Consider the following 22,091-nt stretch of genomic DNA (forward strand, 5'->3'; position numbering starts at 1 on the left):
TTAGGGTTAATCCGGCCCTGTCAAGAAGTGACCGGCAATCTTTCAAATGTCGTCCACCCATCGGACGCCAGGCGAATCTTTCATTTAAGACCGGCCACCGATCCGTTAACATTTTGGTCTACTCTGTCATCACTCTGTCTGGCTACATCTCCCGCACAACGAATGTTATAATTAATTATGAAACAGAGTTACGTTACAAATTAATGTGCGTGTCGAAAAAATCATATTCTTAATTCCGTATTACAGGTTGGCAAATAACTATATTGTTAATGTGACTTATGTGTTTTCGAACAGGGTCTCGTCAAACGGTCGACAGACTTGAAAAATACGCAAGAAATGATTCAAAGTCTGGCAGAGGAAGCGCATCATGTCACAGGAGAATTAACTCGGTCCCGGAAGTCGATGGAACACTTGGTATTTGACATTGTTTAAATATTTACGTAAAGAAAATTATTATTACAGTTAAGGAACGCTTCCCACGTATCCCCGACCTCCAGCAACACACCGACGGCAAGACATTAAAGATTATCTTCAGCGTCGATAGAAGGAATGCAGACGCACCTAATGGGATAAACAAACGCACCCTTTGATACAAGTACAGGCGTATGTAATGCATCACCTATTTTATGGCGGTTGTCAATTAATGCCGCTCCCACGGGATCGACTCTTCATTATCTTAATGGCAGCGACAGCATAAACGCTCCAGAAACTTCTCATGGCCTACGTGACTCCAGACAACGCATCCCCACGGTTTCGGGATGAATATAAGCGGCCATCCCGACCAGCGGAAGACAGTTCTCACCGAGTTCTCATCGAGTCCTCATCTAGTTCGCATCCAGCGACCAGGCTACACGTGAGCTCCGAATCGCTCGGTGTACCGGTACACCCTCGCGCTTCTAAACTATATTGAATTAAACTCGTAATTGTAAAATCAAATAAAGTAAATACCTCCTCATCGGTGTTTTATAAGAAGACATCCGTTCTCTCAAGACACTTAACTGGTGACAGCGACGGGCGAGTCTCCCAGCGAGCAGCGGCTACACATCGTCGGCGCGAACTGGAAGGTTTCAACCTGAAGAGATTCGACCACTGCCTTATGAAGACCACAGTACTCATCGCACTGGCGGCTACCCTGTGAGTTTTCCTACATTTTCCTTTCATTTTCCTAATTATTTTGTACGCATTTCCACTATTTTTTTTTCTCTTTAAAAAAAAAAAAAAGAAGAGTTCCATTCTGTATTTCATATTTGATAGGATTTAATTAATTTTATATCAAAATGGCTCTGAATCATACTACGATCGAAAAATATTTGCCCAAATATGAAGGTGATAGACAAACTTTAGATTTCTTTTTAAATCAAGTTACTATGTTAGCTAGAGCAGCAGACGCTGACGCAAGGGCCCTGTTTCCAATTATATTAAAAAGCAAGTTACGCGGGGAAGCAATTAAAGCAATTGCTCACATGCCAAACAACACGGTAGAAGAAATTGTAAATTCCTTAAGGTCTAAATTTGGTGACACTAGAAGTATAGAACAAATTCTTTCTGAAATCACTCGCATTAAACGGTTCCCTAACGAAAGTGCTCTAGGATTTGCTGATAAAATAAAAGAACTTTTGTACGCAGCGAAAAATAAAGCGGATTCACCGCAAGCAACAGCCATTTTGGAGAACGTTTGCATCGACCAATTATGTAAACACTTGGATATCGCGACTGATCGATTAATCCGTTCCGCGCAACACACCACTTTTGATGACGCGTATAATCAATTAAAACACGAGTTAGAAGTCCACCCCGAGTACTTCCAGAGAAAACAAGAAAAATCATTTAAATCTAATCCAAGATTTAACTATAATAATAAAAACTATAATCAACATACTATACTAAAACCGAATTTCAATCAAAACCGCGTAAATCAACACCAATCTAACCAATTCGCACAAATATCTTATCCTAATCTGCAGTTAAATAACAACAACAATCAAATGCATTGGGCCAACCAACCGCGACCAACTCCGGAACAATGGCGACAAACATACCCGCCAAAACACCAACCTCAAAGATTAACTGACCATTTAGATAGTGATATTTCAATGAGAACCGCGACTAGTAGGCGACCTGTAAATCGTCCGCCAAGACCGCGACCGGTAGAAGTTTTTAATACACAAATAAATACCAATGAACATAATGGTAATTACGAACATAATTATGACCCCAACACGTATGATGGCGATGATTTTTTTCAAGAAACAGGACCACAAAACGAATTGACGTAAAATTAAATTATTTAGATAAAGATCATCTCCCATATATCACTATAGATGAATGGGGAGGAAAAATCTTAATAGATTCTGGTAGTAATAGGTGCCTTATTGGATCATCAATATTGAAGTCTAATAGGAATTTTAATAATAAAGTTATCGATAAAGAGTTTACAATTACGACTGCTCATAGTAAAACAAAAAATCGAGGAGCTATTAATTTAAAATTATACCCGTTAGGCGAAGACATAGAACATGAATTTTTGATCTATGACTTTGACCCCAAATATGCGGGAATGATAGGATGGGACCTGATTTTAAAGCTTAACGCAATAATTCATCCAAAAAAGTGTGAACTTATCATGCCAAACAAAATAATTCCAATTAGCATAGACTATCCGGAGAAAATCTCAAAAATCGATCCGCTCTCGGATAATCTAATTACATGTGTATCTAACAAACCGGACGGCGAATACTTTATCCCTGAAATCGGGACAAACACCGTCCTCATTAATTGTGCATTAGTGTCAGTGATAGATGGCAAATATAGATTAGGTGTCACAAACCTAAGTCCTAGGCCCCAAAAATTCAAAAATAATTTTGATAATTTCTTACAATCAATACCGAATGGATTAAAATCTGTATCGGAAGTATTAGACAATGTTAAAATAAACAAAACGGAAGCTAGTAAATTAACGATTCGAACGGATCACATGAATATGGAAGAAAAAGCTAAAATTACCAAGTTAGTACACGAATTTAAAGACGTGTTTCATACGGGTCAAGAGCCACTTACCTTTACCCATACAGTTAAACATAAATTACGTTTGACAGATGATACACCCATTTATGTGCGCAATTACAGGAAACCACCAAAACAACAAGAGGAAATAGACAAACAAGTTAACGAGTTACTTAAAAATGGCATTATCCGTGAGTCTAATTCCCCTTGGAGTTGTCCTGTTCACATTGTACCTAAAAAACCTGACGCATCCGGTAAGGTTAAATGGCGCATGGTCATAGACTACAGGCAATTAAATGCAAAAACAATCGAAGATAAATATCCTCTGCCAAATATAGAGGAAATATTGGATAAATTAGGTAGAGCTCAGTACTTCACTACGCTAGACCTCGCGAGTGGGTACCATCAGATAGAAATGCACGAGGAAGATATCGAAAAAACTGCGTTTTCAACTAATCACGGACATTGGGAATTTTTACGCATGCCTTTTGGTTTAAAAAACGCTCCGGCTACATTTCAACGATTAATGGATTTAATATTACGCGACCTCTTATATAATACATGCCTCGTATATCTAGACGATATAATCATTTACTCAACTTCGTTGGACGAGCACATACAAAAATTACGAAAAGTATTTGAACGCTTGCGACAACATAATTTAAAAATACAACCAGATAAATCTGAGTTTCTTCAAAAACATGTAGAGTACTTAGGACACGAGTTAACACCTAACGGTCTAACACCTAACCAACGCAAAATACAAGACATAGTTAATTTCCCAGTACCAAAAACCGAAAAAGAAATACGATCCTTTTTGGGATTGACAGGCTATTATAGGAGATTCATTAATAACTATGCTCAAATAACAAAACCATTGACTAAATGCTTAAAAAAACGCGCCAAGATTATAATAGATGATGAGTTTTTAAAGTCAGTACAGAAGCTAAAAGAATTAATTACCAACGAACCTATTTTAAAGTATCCAGATTTTGATCAACAATTTATTGTTACCACAGACGCTAGTGACATAGCGTTAGGAGCGGTTTTGTCTCAGAAAGAAGATAATGTCGAAAAACCAATCGCTTATGCATCTAGAACTTTATCTGATACAGAATCTAAATATTCTACAACTGAAAAAGAGCTACTTGCGATAGTTTGGGCTTGCAAACACTTTAGACCGTACTTATATGGTCGTAAGTTCATCATTTACACCGATCATAAACCTTTAACTTGGTTAATGTCTTTAAAAGACCCCAATTCTAGGTTAACTAGGTGGAGACTTCGACTAGCTGAATTCGACTTCGAAATAAAATACAAACAAGGCTCTATTAACTCGAACGCAGATGCTTTGTCACGGGTAAAAATTAATTTTAACGATAATGAATCAATATTAGCTCAGAACGGTAGCGACATGGATGAACAAATTAACTACAATGATAACCGCGAAGAAATCCAAACACAGCACTCACAAGATGACAACATACACCAGGGAATCCCTATTATGAATGATGTCATAAATAAAAAGCCACATCAAATTTATTTTAAACTACACAATAAATTAGATAATATAAACGTGCGAAAGGAAGACGGTAACGAAATCATAGAAGTTAGCCTGTATACATCTAAACGACCAGGAGAAGCACTCAGGAAACTTGCACGCGAGTATTTAAAACCAGGTATTCACTATTACGCTTTCTTTTACGTAGATGAATTATATCAAGAAATGGTAAAGATCCTCACTAAAGAACATAATCCTCAAATTCGTATAACTCGTTGTACTGAAATAGTGGAAACCGTAGTTGAAAAGGAAAAGCGAATCGATATCATAAAAAGTTATCACGAAGGAAAAACGAATCATCGCGGTATTACCGAAACTTTAATGCATATTAGTAGGAAATATTGGTGGAAAAATATTATGTCCGATATCCGCGAATATATTAATAACTGCTCTATTTGTAAGGCAGGCAAATACGAACGGCATCCAATGCGTCCACCAATGTTATTGCCACCAATAGCTTTGCGACCACTTAATCATATTTTTTGCGATGTTGTTGATATTGAAGGCAAGCTTTACTTATCTATAGTAGACGGATTCTCTCGTTTCGCAGTAGTTAAAAGATTAAAAGATAAAAATAGCTCAACAGTTATGTCAAAACTTCTTTCTTACTTTGCACACTATGGTGTCCCTGCAGAAATAACGACTGACGCAGGAAAAGAATTCGCACTACTTAAGGAATTAGTTAATTTATATCACATTAAGATTAATTTCACTACGCCTTATAATCCAGCATCACACGGAATCGTCGAAAGATTCCACTCAACGTTGAGAGAACATTGTCGATTGCTTAGTGAACAATATAAAAATAAACTACCGCACGATGACAAAATGAAACTCGCATTAATAGCATACAACAGCTCGATACAATCAGACACAAAATTAACTCCACATGAAATCTTATTTGGACATATTGAAACGGAACCTTTGTTTAACTTTCTCCATGATTCACAGTTGTTAAATACTCTATTGGAAAAACATAGAGAACATTTAAAAACGGTTTACGATTATATATACAAAATAAAACGGGATGCTCAAATAAAAAGAACAGACGAATATAATAAGAATACCGAATTACCAGCCCCAATAGTCGAAACTCACGAAAAACTCCCAACCACTAATAAACAAGCTAACGTATTTTGTACTCGCCGAAAAACCTACATTCGCGACACAAAAGCCCCAAAAATATATTTGGATAGTCGAGGTAAACGACGAGCAGCAAATAAATTGAGGCCTGTTGTTGTTACAGGTTCCTCCAAGTCCAGGGTAGTCAACCCTACCAAATCAAGAAGTTAGAAAATCCCAATGGCATATACCTCGAAAAAATAGGACCAATTGCAGAAATAGAAGGCTACAGATATCTAACCAAAAGATGTAATCTAACCGAAATCCTTAACATCCTTAACAAATTAATGTCTAATAGAGTTCAAACTGATAATTACCACATTAACAGTCTTTATACCCATTTATTAGGAAGATTAAAAGGATTAATGAACCAAAACGTTGGTCGATCCAAACGCGGCCTTATTGATGGTCTTGGAACAATTGTTAAATTTATAGCTGGAAACCCTGATGCGAATGATTTAAAAGAAATTAATAACAATATTCAAACCCTTACAAATAACCAAGAAACATTACTTAACAACTTAAACGAAACTATTAACAAAGTTGACTTAAGGCTTAAAAGCATTACAAAACGTTTAAACACTATGTACGAAGTAAGTTTTACTAATAAGGCAAATATTGATATTTTAACTACTTTTATATTAATGGAAGATATAATTAATATCTTAGAGTTAGGCATAACATTAGCTAAGCCAGGAATACCTTGTAAAGACATTTTTGAGGAGGCAAACAATGTAGAAGTCGATCGTATTATGGTTTACACTGTTAGCAATGTCATACACTTTGTTGCAAAAATAGCGGAAATTAAAGCTAAAAGTGGTAATGCATACAACCTCATCCCTTTCCCGACTCATGATGGTCTAATCCTCGAAATCCAAAAACCTTCAATCCTCATTAAAAACTCATGGTACGCCTACCCAAGTGCTGAACAATGCAAAGCTAAGAAAACCATGATGGTCTGCAAACACGTTTGGTGGAAGGACTCCAATAAAACACCTGACTGCATCCATCAAGCTCTGCTTCTCAAAAACAACCACACGTGCCTTACGACGAAACTAGAAGAAGAGGAAGCTATCACAACAATAAACGACGGCAATTTCCTGTTATACTCAAGAGGACCACAACGAGTAACCATCAATTGCAATGAAACGTTTTACGAAGTCATCCAAGGGCCATATAAACTACACCTTAATCCCGGCTGTGAACTACAGATGGCGAACCTATATACTAAAGTGATCTCGAAAACCAACAATCTATTCAAAGAAGAAGTCCAGCAGATACAGATGCACTTAGAACAAAAAACAGATAAGATCCAATATACGGATGAAGATTTACAAATACACCTGAAGCCATTAGAATCAACAATCAAATCAAACATACATCAACATATTTGGATACCCAGCGTGTGGAGCATAAGCATATTTATGTGCCTCATCGGGTGCGCCATATACCTCAAGTGCACCCAACGCCGCAGCAGCATCGAGAACACGGGCGTAACAAGCTACACCCTTAGTTCTCTCTTAAGGGGGGAGGAGTTAAGGAACGCTTCCCACGTATCCCCGACCTCCAGCAACACACCGACGGCAAGACATTAAAGATTATCTTCAGCGTCGATAGAAGGAATGCAGACGCACCTAATGGGATAAACAAACGCACCCTTTGATACAAGTACAGGCGTATGTAATGCATCACCTATTTTATGGCGGTTGTCAATTAATGCCGCTCCCACGGGATCGACTCTTCATTATCTTAATGGCAGCGACAGCATAAACGCTCCAGAAACTTCTCATGGCCTACGTGACTCCAGACAACGCATCCCCACGGTTTCGGGATGAATATAAGCGGCCATCCCGACCAGCGGAAGACAGTTCTCACCGAGTTCTCATCGAGTCCTCATCTAGTTCGCATCCAGCGACCAGGCTACACGTGAGCTCCGAATCGCTCGGTGTACCGGTACACCCTCGCGCTTCTAAACTATATTGAATTAAACTCGTAATTGTAAAATCAAATAAAGTAAATACCTCCTCATCGGTGTTTTATAAGAAGACATCCGTTCTCTCAAGACACTTAACTTTACTCTAATCTGCCGCCAAGTCGAGCATTATGTATAGGTACTATTTAAGCTTCTTAAATGAAATTGGAAACCATTATCCAATTTATCCATCAGTCCATCACACACCTGTGCTTACCTTATAATATAATATTCTATTAATTTGTAACGTCTATACATACATTGTATATTATGTGAAGAATATTCTTTATAACAACTCATAAATATATTATGTATGATAATTATATTTTGTTATCAGTTCCAGTCATCGGTAATGCTACGGATTTTCTCGGAAGAATTACTCCGTTTCCCAGGTATACGGAGTTACGGAACTTACGGACACTTTTCTAATTTAGCATACTTATTCGTTCTCTCTAAAGTATTACTAACCGTATGTGACGAAATGCAAACAGTGTAGCTTTCATAATGGATCAGACGAACATTACGAGTGTAACATATATATAATGTTAGCGAATTAATAGTTTCGGAAGCGTGCTGGGCCCATAACCTAGTAAAACAGATATTCCTCTAGAACGATTTTAATGAAGTCTGTCAAATAACATTTGAATAAAATATGGAGTTAATATGTAGATAGCCAGTTTCAACAGAACTCATTCGATAACTGCCGAATTTTAACCTTTTGGACGCCAATGACCGATATATCCGCACCGTAGGTTCAACGCCAAAGACCGATTACTTCAATTTTGACACTTCAATGATATTGCGGCTGAGTGACAGCTTTTGTGTTAGACACGGCGTGGAAAAGGTTAAATAATTCGAAATCTGTCTCTGGGAGGTGTGGTAATCAAATTATGAAAACATTATTTTATAGGCCAAGGAAGTGAAATAGGAGTTGTACGGTCGTTCTCCTCGCTCGACGTGGCCAATTGTGAATGTCTTTCAATAGCTTTGGCAGCTTATGTTCAGATTATTGATCATTGTCGTGGAGCAGGTGAGTTGCATTTTATCATACGAGATTATATCAAAAGAAAGTATTGTTATACGCTAAGCCATAGAGAAAAAAATACATAGATTGCTCACTCCATACATCACTTTTAGTACCAAAAAGACTATTAGCATCTAGCATCGAGTAGCGGAACTATCAGTACTGCTACTTGACAATAGATGTAGCACCGACCGGAAAGTCTTATCTCAACAGCATAAGACTTTCCGGTCGGTGCTACATCTATTGTCAAGTAGCAGTACTGATAGTTCCGCTACTCGATGCTAGATGTAGACACTGAAATTAATAGTCTAACTGATATATGGAGTGAGCACTCTTGTCTTGTTATATTTCTCTATGGCTAAGCTTACAGGGCTCGGATACCGGTTAAATTTCCATACCGTTATGATGTACTTGGCGCAAAACCTTTTCTTTTCGGTATCATTCGTAATACCGTTATTATTAAACCGGTTTTTAGGGGAACGCTTTCATAAAGTTCTTGTCGCGTTCTTCTGAAAGTTCGGAGTAAAACCGAAATAAACCGGTATTTTTTAAACCGGTTCCGAGCCTTGATACCCTAATACATATGGTACTAAAACTTATATTTATCTCTGGTTGAAGATCTAGAGGCAAAACCTAAACAGAGTCTGCTTAATGAATGAATCTAACTTGCAATCTAAGTGGAAGTCTCTCTTGAATAAGTAGACTTGTTTGAGTTATAGGAAGAGTTATGATTGTATTAAAAGTGAAACGTAAGCTTTTATTTCACAGAAGGCTTTCCTTCCTTCATTAGTCACTCATTACTCATTAGTCAGACAACCTTCAGAGATATGTAAGAAAGAAATAGTCACGGAAGGTCTAATAAAGAACGAAACCGAACCTAAGCAAGGTTATTAGGAGGATGTCGTTGCTTTCAACGATTTAAGTATTTCTGTAGACATTCACCATTAAGCGCAGTAGAGTAAATTCACTCGAGGTCTAGGCATAGAGAAATATACTAAGACAAGAGTGCTCACTCCATACATCAGTTCAGACTATTAATTTCAGTGTCTACATCTAATGTAGCATCGAGTAGCGGAACTATCAGTACGGCTACTTGACAATAGATGTAGCGCCGACCGGAAAGTCTTATCTCAACAGCATAAGGTGCTACATCTAGATGCTAATAGTCTTTTTGGTACTAAAACTGATGTATGGATATGGAGTGAGCACTCTATGTATTTTTTTCTCTATGGTCACAGAATAAATAATAGTACTAAGTACAGAAGACTCACTCTCTAACAAAACGCGTCTGTTACGATCAGCACAGATATGGCCGCTAGGTGGCGACAGCGCCACGCGCGGCTTATGGCTTTCCCCAAAATTGGGGCCGAACTAGGGCTTCCAAATACCGGACTTCTCACAATACCGGTATTAATACCGAAACTATCTTCATCAATACCGGGATCCCGGGATCCCGGTATTGGATATGAATCGCTTAAAAATATACAGTTTTATTAAAAAGGGGAATTAGAAAGGCTCACTGGAATACCAGATATGTCCTAAAAGCTATTACAACAATAAACAGTCAATGCCGCCATCTGCAATAATTTTATTTCACACTCCAGGTTGGCAATAATTTGATCCAATTTGTTGACTTCACCTCACCAGTCACATTTGTAGTCTTAACTTAACCAACCAGACAACATTTTTTCAAATTTTCGTCAAATTGGTTTGCCACTATTACAGTTATCATTGCTCTTTCGTTTTATTATTTGATAAAATTATAAGAACTAATGATGTTAATGTTAATGTCACTATCATCATATTCATCACTCACATAACTTCAGGATTCATCCACCACCAACCACCAAATATTTATCTGACGCATTAGGCAACGATCTGGTTTCAATAATAAAATGCGGGCTAGAGACCAGTTAGAGTTAGACGTTAGACCAAGTAAAGTCTGCAACGATTTTGATAGCATACGCAGTACGCAGTGCAAGTGTTATTTGTACGTCATAATTTCACAGAAGTTTGACGTTTAATATAACACTTGCACTGCGCGTGCTATCAAAATTGTTGCAGATTTTTCTTGGTCTAACTCTAGATGCGTCTGACGTTTAGTAAGCTTTTTGATACAGCCGAATATAATGGATTTAAAGGGTTTATACTGCGCATTTCCCTCATTTTTTAAAATACCGGGATCCCGGTATTGCCTTTAAAAATACCGGTATTGAAAAATGCGTCTAAATAGACGGGATCCCGGGATCCCGAAATACCGGGATCCCGGTATTGGAAGCCCTAGGCCGAACGGATGTACTTTTAGCTACCTGTAGCAAAGCGACGAAATCTGGAGTGAAACACGCCTGGTATGGTCTAGGGTAGGTAGGTAGGTAATCTTTATCTCATGATTATGATGATTACAGGCGAGCACGGAAAATTATTTGAAGCTTACTTAGAATATGCGGATTTGTGTGTGGATTCAAACACACCGCAAGCACTCTGCTTGCTGAATGAAGCGGAAACCGTTATTATGGTAAGCTTGTTGCCATGGTTCAGTAACGCTACGGCTTACGTAGGCGAACAACGCGCGAACGCGGCGCGGCGGCGGCGCGGCGCGGTGCGGCGCGGCGAGGATGAAACCAACCGTTGATACGTATAGGTATAATATGTCCTAGCGGCGTAGCACGGTCGCGTTTTTATCGCTTGTCACCATGCCTGTCACGTTCTAACAAGTATGTAAGTGCGAAAGGGACGCGCATAGTGATATGCGATAAAAATGGAACCGTGCTGTGCCCGCTACTCGTACGTGAGCGATTTAGACGCGAAGCGGCGCGGCGGCCGTGCCGCGTGCGCGCGTTGTTCGCCTACGTAAGCCGTAGCGTAAGTCTTTAGGCGACAGGAGATTAACATGTAACGTACAATCAAACCTATTTAGATTAATGTAATGATAGATACAGTTCATACAGTAATGGTATGTAAAGTAAAGTAATGTAATGTAAGTAAGAGGAAAATTCTAATTGAACCTTGTGAATCTTGTGATGGACCTCTTGACCTGGCTGACCTTTGTTCACTCCGTTAACTCAGCTTTTGTATGTTGCAGAGTGACGAATACTGGTCCAAGTGTCGATTATATTGCAAGATTAGCTGGTTCAAAGACTTCTGCTTGGGACGTATTGTGTCGCTCCGAGGCGGTTGCATGCTTGCGTCTGGAGAACTGATCGAAGCTAGGAAACAGCTACATCGCGCGTTGGAGCTGTTTCGTGACCCGTTCCCTACAACTAAGTAACTAAGCTGTTTTGACTGAGCTGTGATGCTTTTTCATAAACATTAGATTCAGCAATTTGTAGTAGAGTTTACTCATAGAATTAATAAGTTTTTGCATTCACCACAATGTTTCATAAGGCGAATTGACTACACCATGCGGTATAAGTATGTATAGTTTATTGTACGTATGTCCTCGATAGGTACCTACGTTAATAATGACACTACCTAACTTTATTTTGGTTCAAGTCGGTGCTAAGTTAGCTTAGACGGACTCTGACGATATTTATTTTAACCGACTTCATAATACCTACTAAGGAGGAAGTTCTCAATACGTTGCGTTTTTTTAAATGTATGATTCCAGATTTCTGGTCGACGACTGGGCTGAAAGGGTTTTTGGCCCCATTTCTTCAGTTTTTAATCTTTCTTCGGCGTTTTCAGATATCAGCAGAGGATCCGTAATTTGCACATTACCGTGCGCCAATGGATGGCTTTGAAAGTTGCGCCGAAAGCCTTTATCGGGACAGAGGACGGATTGATTGGCTTTTTTTACGAAGAAGTTGCAATCACATTAAACCGGCTCTATACATTATTTATAGTATGTATCTTGAGCTTCTAGTAATGCTTGTAGGTACATTTACATGGCAATTGCTAAAAATATTTTTATATCAACGGAGCGGCTGCTGACGACAACGAGGTTTTGTTGTACAATTAACCATTTTACGAGTTATCAACCTTGATGAAATAGTATGGACGTTAATAGTACCTACCTATCAGCAATCTGTAAACAGTCCCCGCATTAATATCTCCTAGAATATGTTTGAACAGCCATAAGCGTGTGATATTTATTACGTATATATTGCTCTCTTCGTTGTGCATGATTATTGCAGATGGCTGTAAGTACCTGGTTTAATTTTTAGGGGAGCAAAGAATATTCAAATGCTGAATTAACGGCGAAGTGGTCGTTTGACTACGCCCTACGGAGCAACTCGAACTTCAAACTTCTCTGCGAATGTTACGGAAACATGATTACAACTCATTTCAAAAATCAGGAAGTATGACTTCGAGCAAGTTTTACTTTGTAACCGTAGACAAGAATACTCAGACGCGTAAATAGTGCAAATTAGTGTTGGGTGCCACGATTAGAATACGTTCTTACATTATTATTACAATACGTTCTACCCGAATGCTGTGGGTCTAGAAACCACAAAACGTATATAAGCGTTGTTTTTTACCTTAATCATTTTCATTAACTCTTTTTACGCCAAGAGCGCTTAAAAAAGGCTTACAGCGCCAGCAAGGCTCATTTAGAAGGTGCGAGAACTCGCATGCGAGTTTCATTACATTTTTCAGGTCGGCTGAATTGTTGTAACCTCACTGGTCCGCAATGTAACTAGGGTTGCCAGATCGAAAGGCGCTATTATCGGGAATAAATATCAATTTTTCGGGATTTTAGGCCTTAAGTCGGGAAAAAAAACCGTTCAAACTAAATGAATTGTATTAAAAACAACGATATTTTACATTATTGGCACTCCGTCAGCCTGCCCACTCTCGCCACGCGCGCCCCGCGCGCGCGCTGACGGGCTCGACGCGGGTCGCTTGCTCGCTCGACGACAGTTCGGAACTTGAAATTATTGTTTATGACGTGAAGCTGTTTTTCGGGACAATTTTCACTTTGTCGGGAATCGGGAACACATGCTAAAAATCGGGAGAATCCCGCCGAATCCCGACCATCTGGCAACCCTAAATGTAACTAAAATCGCATGCGAGTTCGCGTGCCGTCTAAATTGAGTCCTAAAGTATAGCATGCAATATCAATGTAATCATCATGCTGTCAGGTAAAGTTTAAATATATTGGTTTTCTAGAGCCTTCAGCCTAATATAATCTTTGCGTGTGAGTGACAGTTTATTTTAACCGCAAGGCGTTAAAACAGTTTTCACTCGTATTATAATAATATGAAATTGCGTTGTTTCCAGTTCTCTAAATGTGTCAAGATAGTAAACATGGCCATACAGCTTTGTAGGCGGAAGCGTGGCCGGTTGGACGATGCAGAAGCCCGCGCGGTCTGCGTTCTCTATACCACCGTGTTTTTGTTTTAGTTAGTAACTTATTTCTATCTTTTCTCCTCTTTCTTAAAAACACAGATACTTAAAATTTAAGAACATGCAATCGACTGTTATTTTCACGGTGTAAGTAATTATTAGTGCCCCGAATGTTCATGTAAGGCGATATCAACCAAGGTATTCATACCAATCTAGAGGAAAAAATCTAATGCCTCACCTATAGGTATAGGTGCTATAGATAGTGTTTTCTTTCACATGAAGAACAGTAGTAAATGTAAAATATAAAGTGATACTCCATCATTCATTTGTCCTTTTCCTATTTAATTCGGGTCGGCGAAGCACGTCTTTCTATTTTCTCTTCATTGTCACTCGTCATCTCATGAATCCCATCACTGATACATGATATGAATAAAATTAATTCACCTTTCCCTGGTATCTGATGTAATCTAACCTAATATTTTCAGTGTGGAATACGGCAAGAAGAACGAAAGCCTAGAGTTCGGTTTGCCGGTGATGCACATGGTGTCCATGCTCCGAGAGTCGAGCATGCGCGTGCGTCTCGTGGTGTCTGTGTTGAGGCTGCTGCTCAGTGATCTGCGCATTAATGAGGTGGTGCTACTGATGAGGGAGAACTTGTATATGGATGGCGAGTTTGACTTGAGCTGTACGTTTACTTAAACTGTAGTTTTGTCAGATAGTTGTGTCGCTTACTGCTAAACGTGAACATGGACGAGAGAGATGCGAAGTAGAGATTAGTAGGTAATTCTTGGTTTTGGCGGCTACAGCCAAAAGGACGATTTCTTTTCACAAAAGTTCAGGTGTCTTTTGGCGGATACAGCCAAAGAGAGCGATTTCTTTTCACAAAAGTTCAGGTGTCTGAAGGCTAACTCACATGAAAAACCGGCCAAGTGCGAGTCGGACTCGCGCACGGAGGGTTCCGCACCATCAATAAAAAATAGAGACAAGCAAAAAAACGGTCACCCATCCAAGTACTGACCCCGCCCGACGTTGCTTAACTTCGGTCAAAAATCACGTTTGTTGTATGGGAGCCCCACTTAAATCTTTATTTTATTCTGTTTTTAGTATTTGTTGTTATAGCGGCAATAGAAATACATCATCTGTGAAAATTTCAACTGTCTAGCTATCACGGTTCGTGAGATACAGCCTGGTGACAGACGGACGGACGGACGGACGGACGGACAGCGGAGTCTTAGTAATAGGGTCCCGTTTTTACCCTTTGGGTACGGAACCCTAAAAACTGAGGGTTAATTTTGTAAGTTCTCGACAATTTTAAAAGATTATGCCAGACATTGTATCACTGCTCACGTGCATTATAGTAGACCTAATACCAGATCTCGACACACCTTTACATTCCTTTCAGCGACAACCTGGTACTACACGTACTCGTTAATGATACTATTGGAGACTGGCTACTGCGTCGAGTCGTACCAGGAATGCGAAAGGTTCTACATGCAGCACGGAGACACCATCCTGGCGTTCAAGAGTAAGGACGCCGCGTGGGACTACTTTGGTTGTATGTGGCTTATGTAAGTTCCTGTACTTATGTAAAAAGCAACCTGTTTGTCTAAACGTAAAACCCGGCGGTTGCATGATTGCTATTAACTTGCCATATGTGTGTGGTGGTCAAAAATCGTGGGTTAAACCTCATTCGTGCCGGATTCGTGCAGGATCCTTATCATACACAGAAAAGAGGTTAAATATTAGCTACAGCTCTGGAGTCCAGGGTCCGCTTTCCAGTTTTTTAACGTCCGCTTCGCAGTTATCGGAATTCTCTTTTGTCGGTCATTCTCAAAAAATATGCAAAAAAAAACCGCAGACAGTTCTTATTCTCAGAGAATGACCCTTTGTAAGACCACATTAAGAATGCAATTTCTCCCAGAGCTATTATTTCTTAGCGCTTCCTGATCTACCAGGACTGGGATATTAGCATGGCATACCTCACACCCACCGATATATCATGATTCATGTCATGACACACAGGACACACTATATGCTCCTTAAAAAAATGTTTCTTACAGAACTGTCAGAGTATGCGCGTGGGAGACGTCAGTTTTATGGGAAAAGAAAGTAAAAGAAATGATGTCCACCGATAATAAACAAATTGAATACAAGATTCATCTGCAATTAATTTTGTTGGAGGGATGGCTTATAATGTTAGTAAGAGAGGTAAGTTTGGTCTCCTGTCATTTACTTTTGCTGGAGTAGGAGGCGCTGCAGTATGTCAGAGAATTAGTGGTAACTGGATTAGCAAACGTTAGCGCGTGGCAAGATTAATTGCCAGCCATAGAGCCATCTAATTCAGCTGTTAAATTTACAGTCACGTTATTTTGCACTACTTTACGCGTTGTAATTACTTTGTCTAATGTCCATATTGATAAACGTGATAATATCATAATTAAATATAAATCATTTTAAGATATTGTTAATTGGAATATACGAACTACTACAGATACCTACAACGTGTTACAGATTGATGCAATGAACGAGAGCCAGATTACAATTATTAAAGAAACAATTAAGAATATGTTCGATATGTTGAGCAAGTCTTGTCGGAGAACACCAATATATCAACCAAGGTAAGATTGATTATTTTAAAAGGATAATTAAAGTCGCTCGAGAGACAGTCGGCAGGATAGATCCTACATAGGTATACAAGCACACAAACTCTATTAATAATTTGCCCTTCCAGTCTTACATTGAGTATTGTACCTTAGAACGTCTAAGAACGTAGTACGTCTAAGAACCGCTGTTTTGCAACCCTTGACCTAACCAAATAATATTAAATTCCCTGATAATGACTTGATTTACAGATATTTTCTTCTCCTGGCCTACTTTAATTGCATACGAGGCAACAAGTATCGTGCCCGTAGCTATTTGGAAAAGACGTTTGAACTTGCAAAGGAACTAGCTGAAGGAACAATATTAATCTGGGCGGAGCATACGCGGCAGGTTGGCATCTACAAATTCTACAATCGGAATTATGTTTTTTGCCCGTGATATTAAGGTTGAAATTGTTGTGTATATATTTCGGAACTGAGACAAAGCGACATAGGTAACCTACCTATCAACATTAAGCAATTTACGGTGTCAAAGGTCAGTGAACTATCTCAATGTGGTTATTCACAAGTAATCACAATCTTGCCGAGTGGATCGCCACATGTTAACCAGTATACAAGATGCTTAATGATCTCCGATTGCATGGCAAATATGGGACATTCGAAATTGTATTTTGTGAATTATGTGATTGCACATGGTGCGTATGTCAGATTTTCCACCAGTAAGACCATTAATAGAATAGAAAATCAGGATGTAATGCAGTATTTAATTAAGATCAGTTAGTTACTGCTCAAGTAATGTATTTATTATAGGGACAACTACAAGGTTTAGAATATAAAAATGGCAAACATTATTTAAGTAATATATTTATATAAGCAAATTGTAAGTAAAAGTATATTGTAAATTTACTGAACAATTAATCGGCTTTATTACCACATAATTCACAAAAATCTTAATAATTGTATTGCTAAATTAATTAGTCAAGTAGGTACGCTGCGTAATAGATATCGGTGGCTTATAGTTAGTACTGGCTATCTTACCGTACACACTTGACATAATTTAAAACAGTAAAAAAGATCTAGCAATAAGCTACATGATGTATTACACCGTAATCAGTTGGAATATACGTTACATAGCAATTGTTAAAAGGTCATCAAAGGTTGTAACGTACATACCATCAGACTATAACACAAAGAAAACATAAAAGTCATAAAAACACAATAAAATAGATACTTAGCTTCGTTTGTCATTGTTAGCTCTCCAACTGAGAAGTGAGCCACAACTGCCAGACACCCCGCTTATATTCGATCAGACTTCACCCCTTCCACCACTAGTAAGATGTTTCCTGCACATCCGGTTATCATAATAATTCAATTTAACAAATGTATTTGCTACATTTTAATTTAATTTATTATAGAATAATTAATCGCAAATTAATACGAATTTAATATCATGGCTTATTATTATAAGATACTTTATTTACGTTACTAATGTTCTGACAGTTATGGTCAAGAAATATACATGGAGGGTAGTTGTGTAATTAAACAGCGGTTCTAACTTATTATTTCGATATACGTATTAGCTTAGCAAAAGTGGACTATTTCGTGAAAATGTAAGTGTGATCTTTGTTTTTATACTACGTATCTCACACGGCCATACTGACAGGTGCTTCGTTCTCGAAGTACTTTATTTCGCAATCATATTAAACTTAGTGTATGCAATGACTATTTTTTATTAGTCAGATCCTATATCACATATCACATCAATCAAATGAGAGCTCGCAGGCTCGGCAGCAGGTCCCTATATTGCTACTTTTTCACTTACATCAAGCGAGAGCTCGCAGGCTCGGCAGCAATTATCCTACTTACAATCACCATGCTACGGGCACTTATCACATCAAGTCAGCCTCGGTAGCATGTATCGCCCTGAGTTGGCTACTGGTCCACTTATAACATCAAGTGGGGCACACAGGCTCTGCAGCAGGTCCCTATATTGCTACTTTTTCACTTACATCAAGCGAGAGCTCGTTGGCTCGGCAGCAATAATCCTAGTTACAATCACCATGCTACTGTTTTACTTATCACATCACGTCAGCCTCGGTAGCATGTATCATAAATGCCAAATCATACACAGACATAGCGATCACATATCAAATCTACAGTAGATATTATCTTGTGTAAAATACAAAAAAAAATACCTTTCCAAATATCGTTCGGCCAATCTGACGAATCATTGCACATTTAAACATATTAATTACGTGACGATAGCTTCATGGTACACCAGGACTCTGCTCCACTGTCGCTTGTAGTGGGTCAAAGGTGGGCAAAGCGATGTCTTTGTCTCTTCCGCGAGCACCGGAGACGGTTTTCGTAACGGCTATCAGAAGGCTTTCCACAGCTTCCAAATTCATCTGAAATTATATAAGTATATATGTAAAATGTAGCTGGATACTATCCCACTTCTGATGTCAGATTTTCCACCAGTAAGACCATTAATAGAATAGAAAATCAGGATGTAATGCAGTATTTAATTAAGATCAGTTAGTTATTGCTCAAGTAATGTATTTATTATAGGGACAACTACAAGGTTTAGAATATAAAAATGGCAAACATTATTTAAGTAATATATTTATATAAGCAAATTGTAAGTAAAAGTATATTGTAAATTTACTGAACAATTAATCGGCTTTATTACCACATAATTCACAAAAATCTTAATAATTGTATTGCTAAATTAATTAGTCAAGTAGGTACGCTGCGTAATAGATATCGGTGGCTTATAGTTAGTACTGGCTATCTTACCGTACACACTTGACATAATTTAAAACAGTAAAAAAGATCTAGCAATAAGCTACATGATGTATTACACCGTAATCAGTTGGAATATACGTTACATAGCAATTGTTAAAAGGTCATCAAAGGTTGTAACGTACATACCATCAGACTATAACACAAAGAAAACATAAAAGTCATAAAAACACAATAAAATAGATACTTAGCTTCGTTTGTCATTGTTAGCTCTCCAACTGAGAAGTGAGCCACAACTGCCAGACACCCCGCTTATATTCGATCAGACTTCACCCCTTCCACCACTAGTAAGATGTTTCCTGCACATCCGGTTATCATAATAATTCAATTTAACAAATGTATTTGCTACATTTTAATTTAATTTATTATAGAATAATTAATCGCAAATTAATACGAATTTAATATCATGGCTTATTATTATAAGATACTTTATTTACGTTACTAATGTTCTGACAGTTATGGTCAAGAAATATACATGGAGGGTAGTTGTGTAATTAAACAGCGGTTCTAACTTATTATTTCGATATACGTATTAGCTTAGCAAAAGTGGACTATTTCGTGAAAATGTAAGTGTGATCTTTGTTTTTATACTACGTATCTCACACGTACGTAATGCGCGAGTGTCGACCAAAATATTACGCCCCCGTCCATCCAAACAATTGTTAGATTCTTACTTATGATTTTGATAGAGTCTGTGCGGAAAGAGAAGATTCGGGAAATATATGGGATCCAATACATTCTACGACTCTTCTCTCTCCGCATTTAGGGCTAGGAGGCTTGAGAACACTTATACACTACATGTTAAAAATATGTTTTTTAACAGCACTGGTCGGGTACACTGGACCCAGAGCTTGAAGACTATTGGGTAGAGCATATCGAGCCGGACAACCTCTTGGACTACAGAAATTTCAACAAGAACGTGGGATTTGTACCATTTACTCTACCTTTACCAAAAGCGTTATTAAGATAGTACTTCGATTTAAGTAGTAACTTTTATTTTAGTTCCAACAAAAACGTTTTCGACCCGATTCGCTATGTTATATCTTGATTTTTATAATCTGCTATTTGGAGATTCTTTTAGTTTAGTAGTTTTTCTTTAAGTCTAATATTAAATAAAGGCTCTTCGATCTGGATTGCTTTACTTTGATTTTAGTTATTATATTCGTCTGAACACAAGTTGATAGGTTAGGTACCTACTTAATTTGGTTGTTATGTAATCACTTATATTGTTTATTTAAATAAGTAATTAGCTCCGATATCCGAGTGCCCGGGCATTATACTTAATACCCTCATTAATCACTTGGTCCATAACATATATACAGGTCTCGCTTAGTTTGGTAAATGATCAATTATTATTGTTGTTATGTCAATCAAACCAATGGAATTATTTATGCAATAGTTATTTGTACAACAAGAGATCAAAGTTTGATATTTCTTCGAGTGCTTATTTTGAGTCCCGTGCAAGCGAAAGATTGTATAATAGATTCACGAGCGTAGCGAGTGAATCTAATTTAGAATCTTGAGCGTAGTAAGGGACTCAAAAGCGCACGAGATGTAAATAACTTTGATCTCGTGTAGTTCACAAAACTTTTCACCTCAGCAGTGAGAACATATTAGAGAACCCGATAAATGTATTCCTTCTTCATCACTTACCTATTCACTCATGTTTTCTTAAGATATACCAACAATTAAGTTTTCACCTCAGCAGCTCGAACAAGGGTACTTTGCTACTTAAAAACAGTGAGCAAAATCGCATTTTGCTCATTTTGTCTCACTCAGTGAGCAAAATGCGATTTTGCTCACTGTTTTTAAGTAGCAAAGTACCCTTGTTCGAGCTGCTGAGGTAAAAATTAAATTAAAGGTGGGAGTTAAATAAATAAAACTTTATAAAGTAGAAGCGCGTTAGAAATAACATTTAAAAAAACAACGGTCAAGTTTTAAACAATAAATTATAATATATGAATTTTAATCATACTTAACTATTACTAACTACATAGTACAATCTATGTTTCCAATTTATTTTACACATTTGTTTAACAATCAAATAAGTGATATTTGTCTGACTAAGAAACGAATTTATGAGTACATTATAATGGTCGTGTTAATTCCGAAGCGATAGGATTCGTCCAAACCAATAAGTCTAAAAATTTGGAGTGAGGACGGATACCCACAGCGGCGCACGGTACACACGGAGGACCATACAAAGAGGACCCATGATTTTTTTGACTACCTATAATTTGAAATTATAACAATAGGCAAAAGTTAAAAAGATAAAGGCTGTATAACGTGGCTAACGATGTTACTCGTTTTACTTTGGTAAAAACTACCTTTAAGCCTATTCTATATTTTTTATATTTTAGACACTGCAACACAATTAGTCTACCTACCGTGTTTTATCAGTTATAGACGTTATAGTAGGTATTTATAGTTGGTTCAATACATAAGTACTTATTCAATTCTAATCTTTATTATAGTGTGGTCGTGCGTCGCAGTGGGCGCAGTAGAAGTCGGATTATAATTCGTTGTTACATATATGTACATTATTTTAGACTCATATTAGATATTTAGTATTGTTTTTCTGATACATTACGAATTTAGGGGGATTTTCAAATGATATGAATACCGGTCCCTTGTTCACATTGCAATTTTAGGAGATGTGCAAACTTTATCTGACTATTGATTTAAGATTTAAATTGCTGATAACGTGATAACCTAACT

General features: G+C 37.9%; 1 protein-coding gene across 1 annotated transcript in view; it reads left to right on the forward strand.

Annotated features, from left to right (window-relative positions):
• LOC134655350 (adenylate cyclase type 10-like) overlaps positions 1-20,382 on the forward strand; it is a 37,946-nt gene extending 17,564 nt beyond the window's left edge. The window contains exons 20-33 of the mRNA XM_063510800.1: positions 295-414; positions 7,996-8,050; positions 8,569-8,688; positions 11,088-11,197; positions 11,765-11,946; positions 12,367-12,523; positions 12,846-12,980; positions 13,903-14,024; positions 14,454-14,653; positions 15,371-15,536; positions 16,029-16,176; positions 16,480-16,586; positions 16,821-16,959; positions 20,197-20,382. Coding sequence (XP_063366870.1) covers positions 295-414; positions 7,996-8,050; positions 8,569-8,688; positions 11,088-11,197; positions 11,765-11,946; positions 12,367-12,523; positions 12,846-12,980; positions 13,903-14,024; positions 14,454-14,653; positions 15,371-15,536; positions 16,029-16,176; positions 16,480-16,586; positions 16,821-16,959; positions 20,197-20,343 — 1,908 coding nt within the window. The 3' untranslated portion in view covers positions 20,344-20,382. The remainder of the gene's footprint in view (positions 1-294; positions 415-7,995; positions 8,051-8,568; positions 8,689-11,087; positions 11,198-11,764; positions 11,947-12,366; positions 12,524-12,845; positions 12,981-13,902; positions 14,025-14,453; positions 14,654-15,370; positions 15,537-16,028; positions 16,177-16,479; positions 16,587-16,820; positions 16,960-20,196) is intronic.
• The last annotated feature ends 1,709 nt before the right edge of the window (positions 20,383-22,091 follow it).

This window comes from Cydia amplana, chromosome 16 (genome assembly GCF_948474715.1).
Source record: "Cydia amplana chromosome 16, ilCydAmpl1.1, whole genome shotgun sequence".
NCBI lineage: Eukaryota > Metazoa > Arthropoda > Insecta > Lepidoptera > Tortricidae > Cydia > Cydia amplana.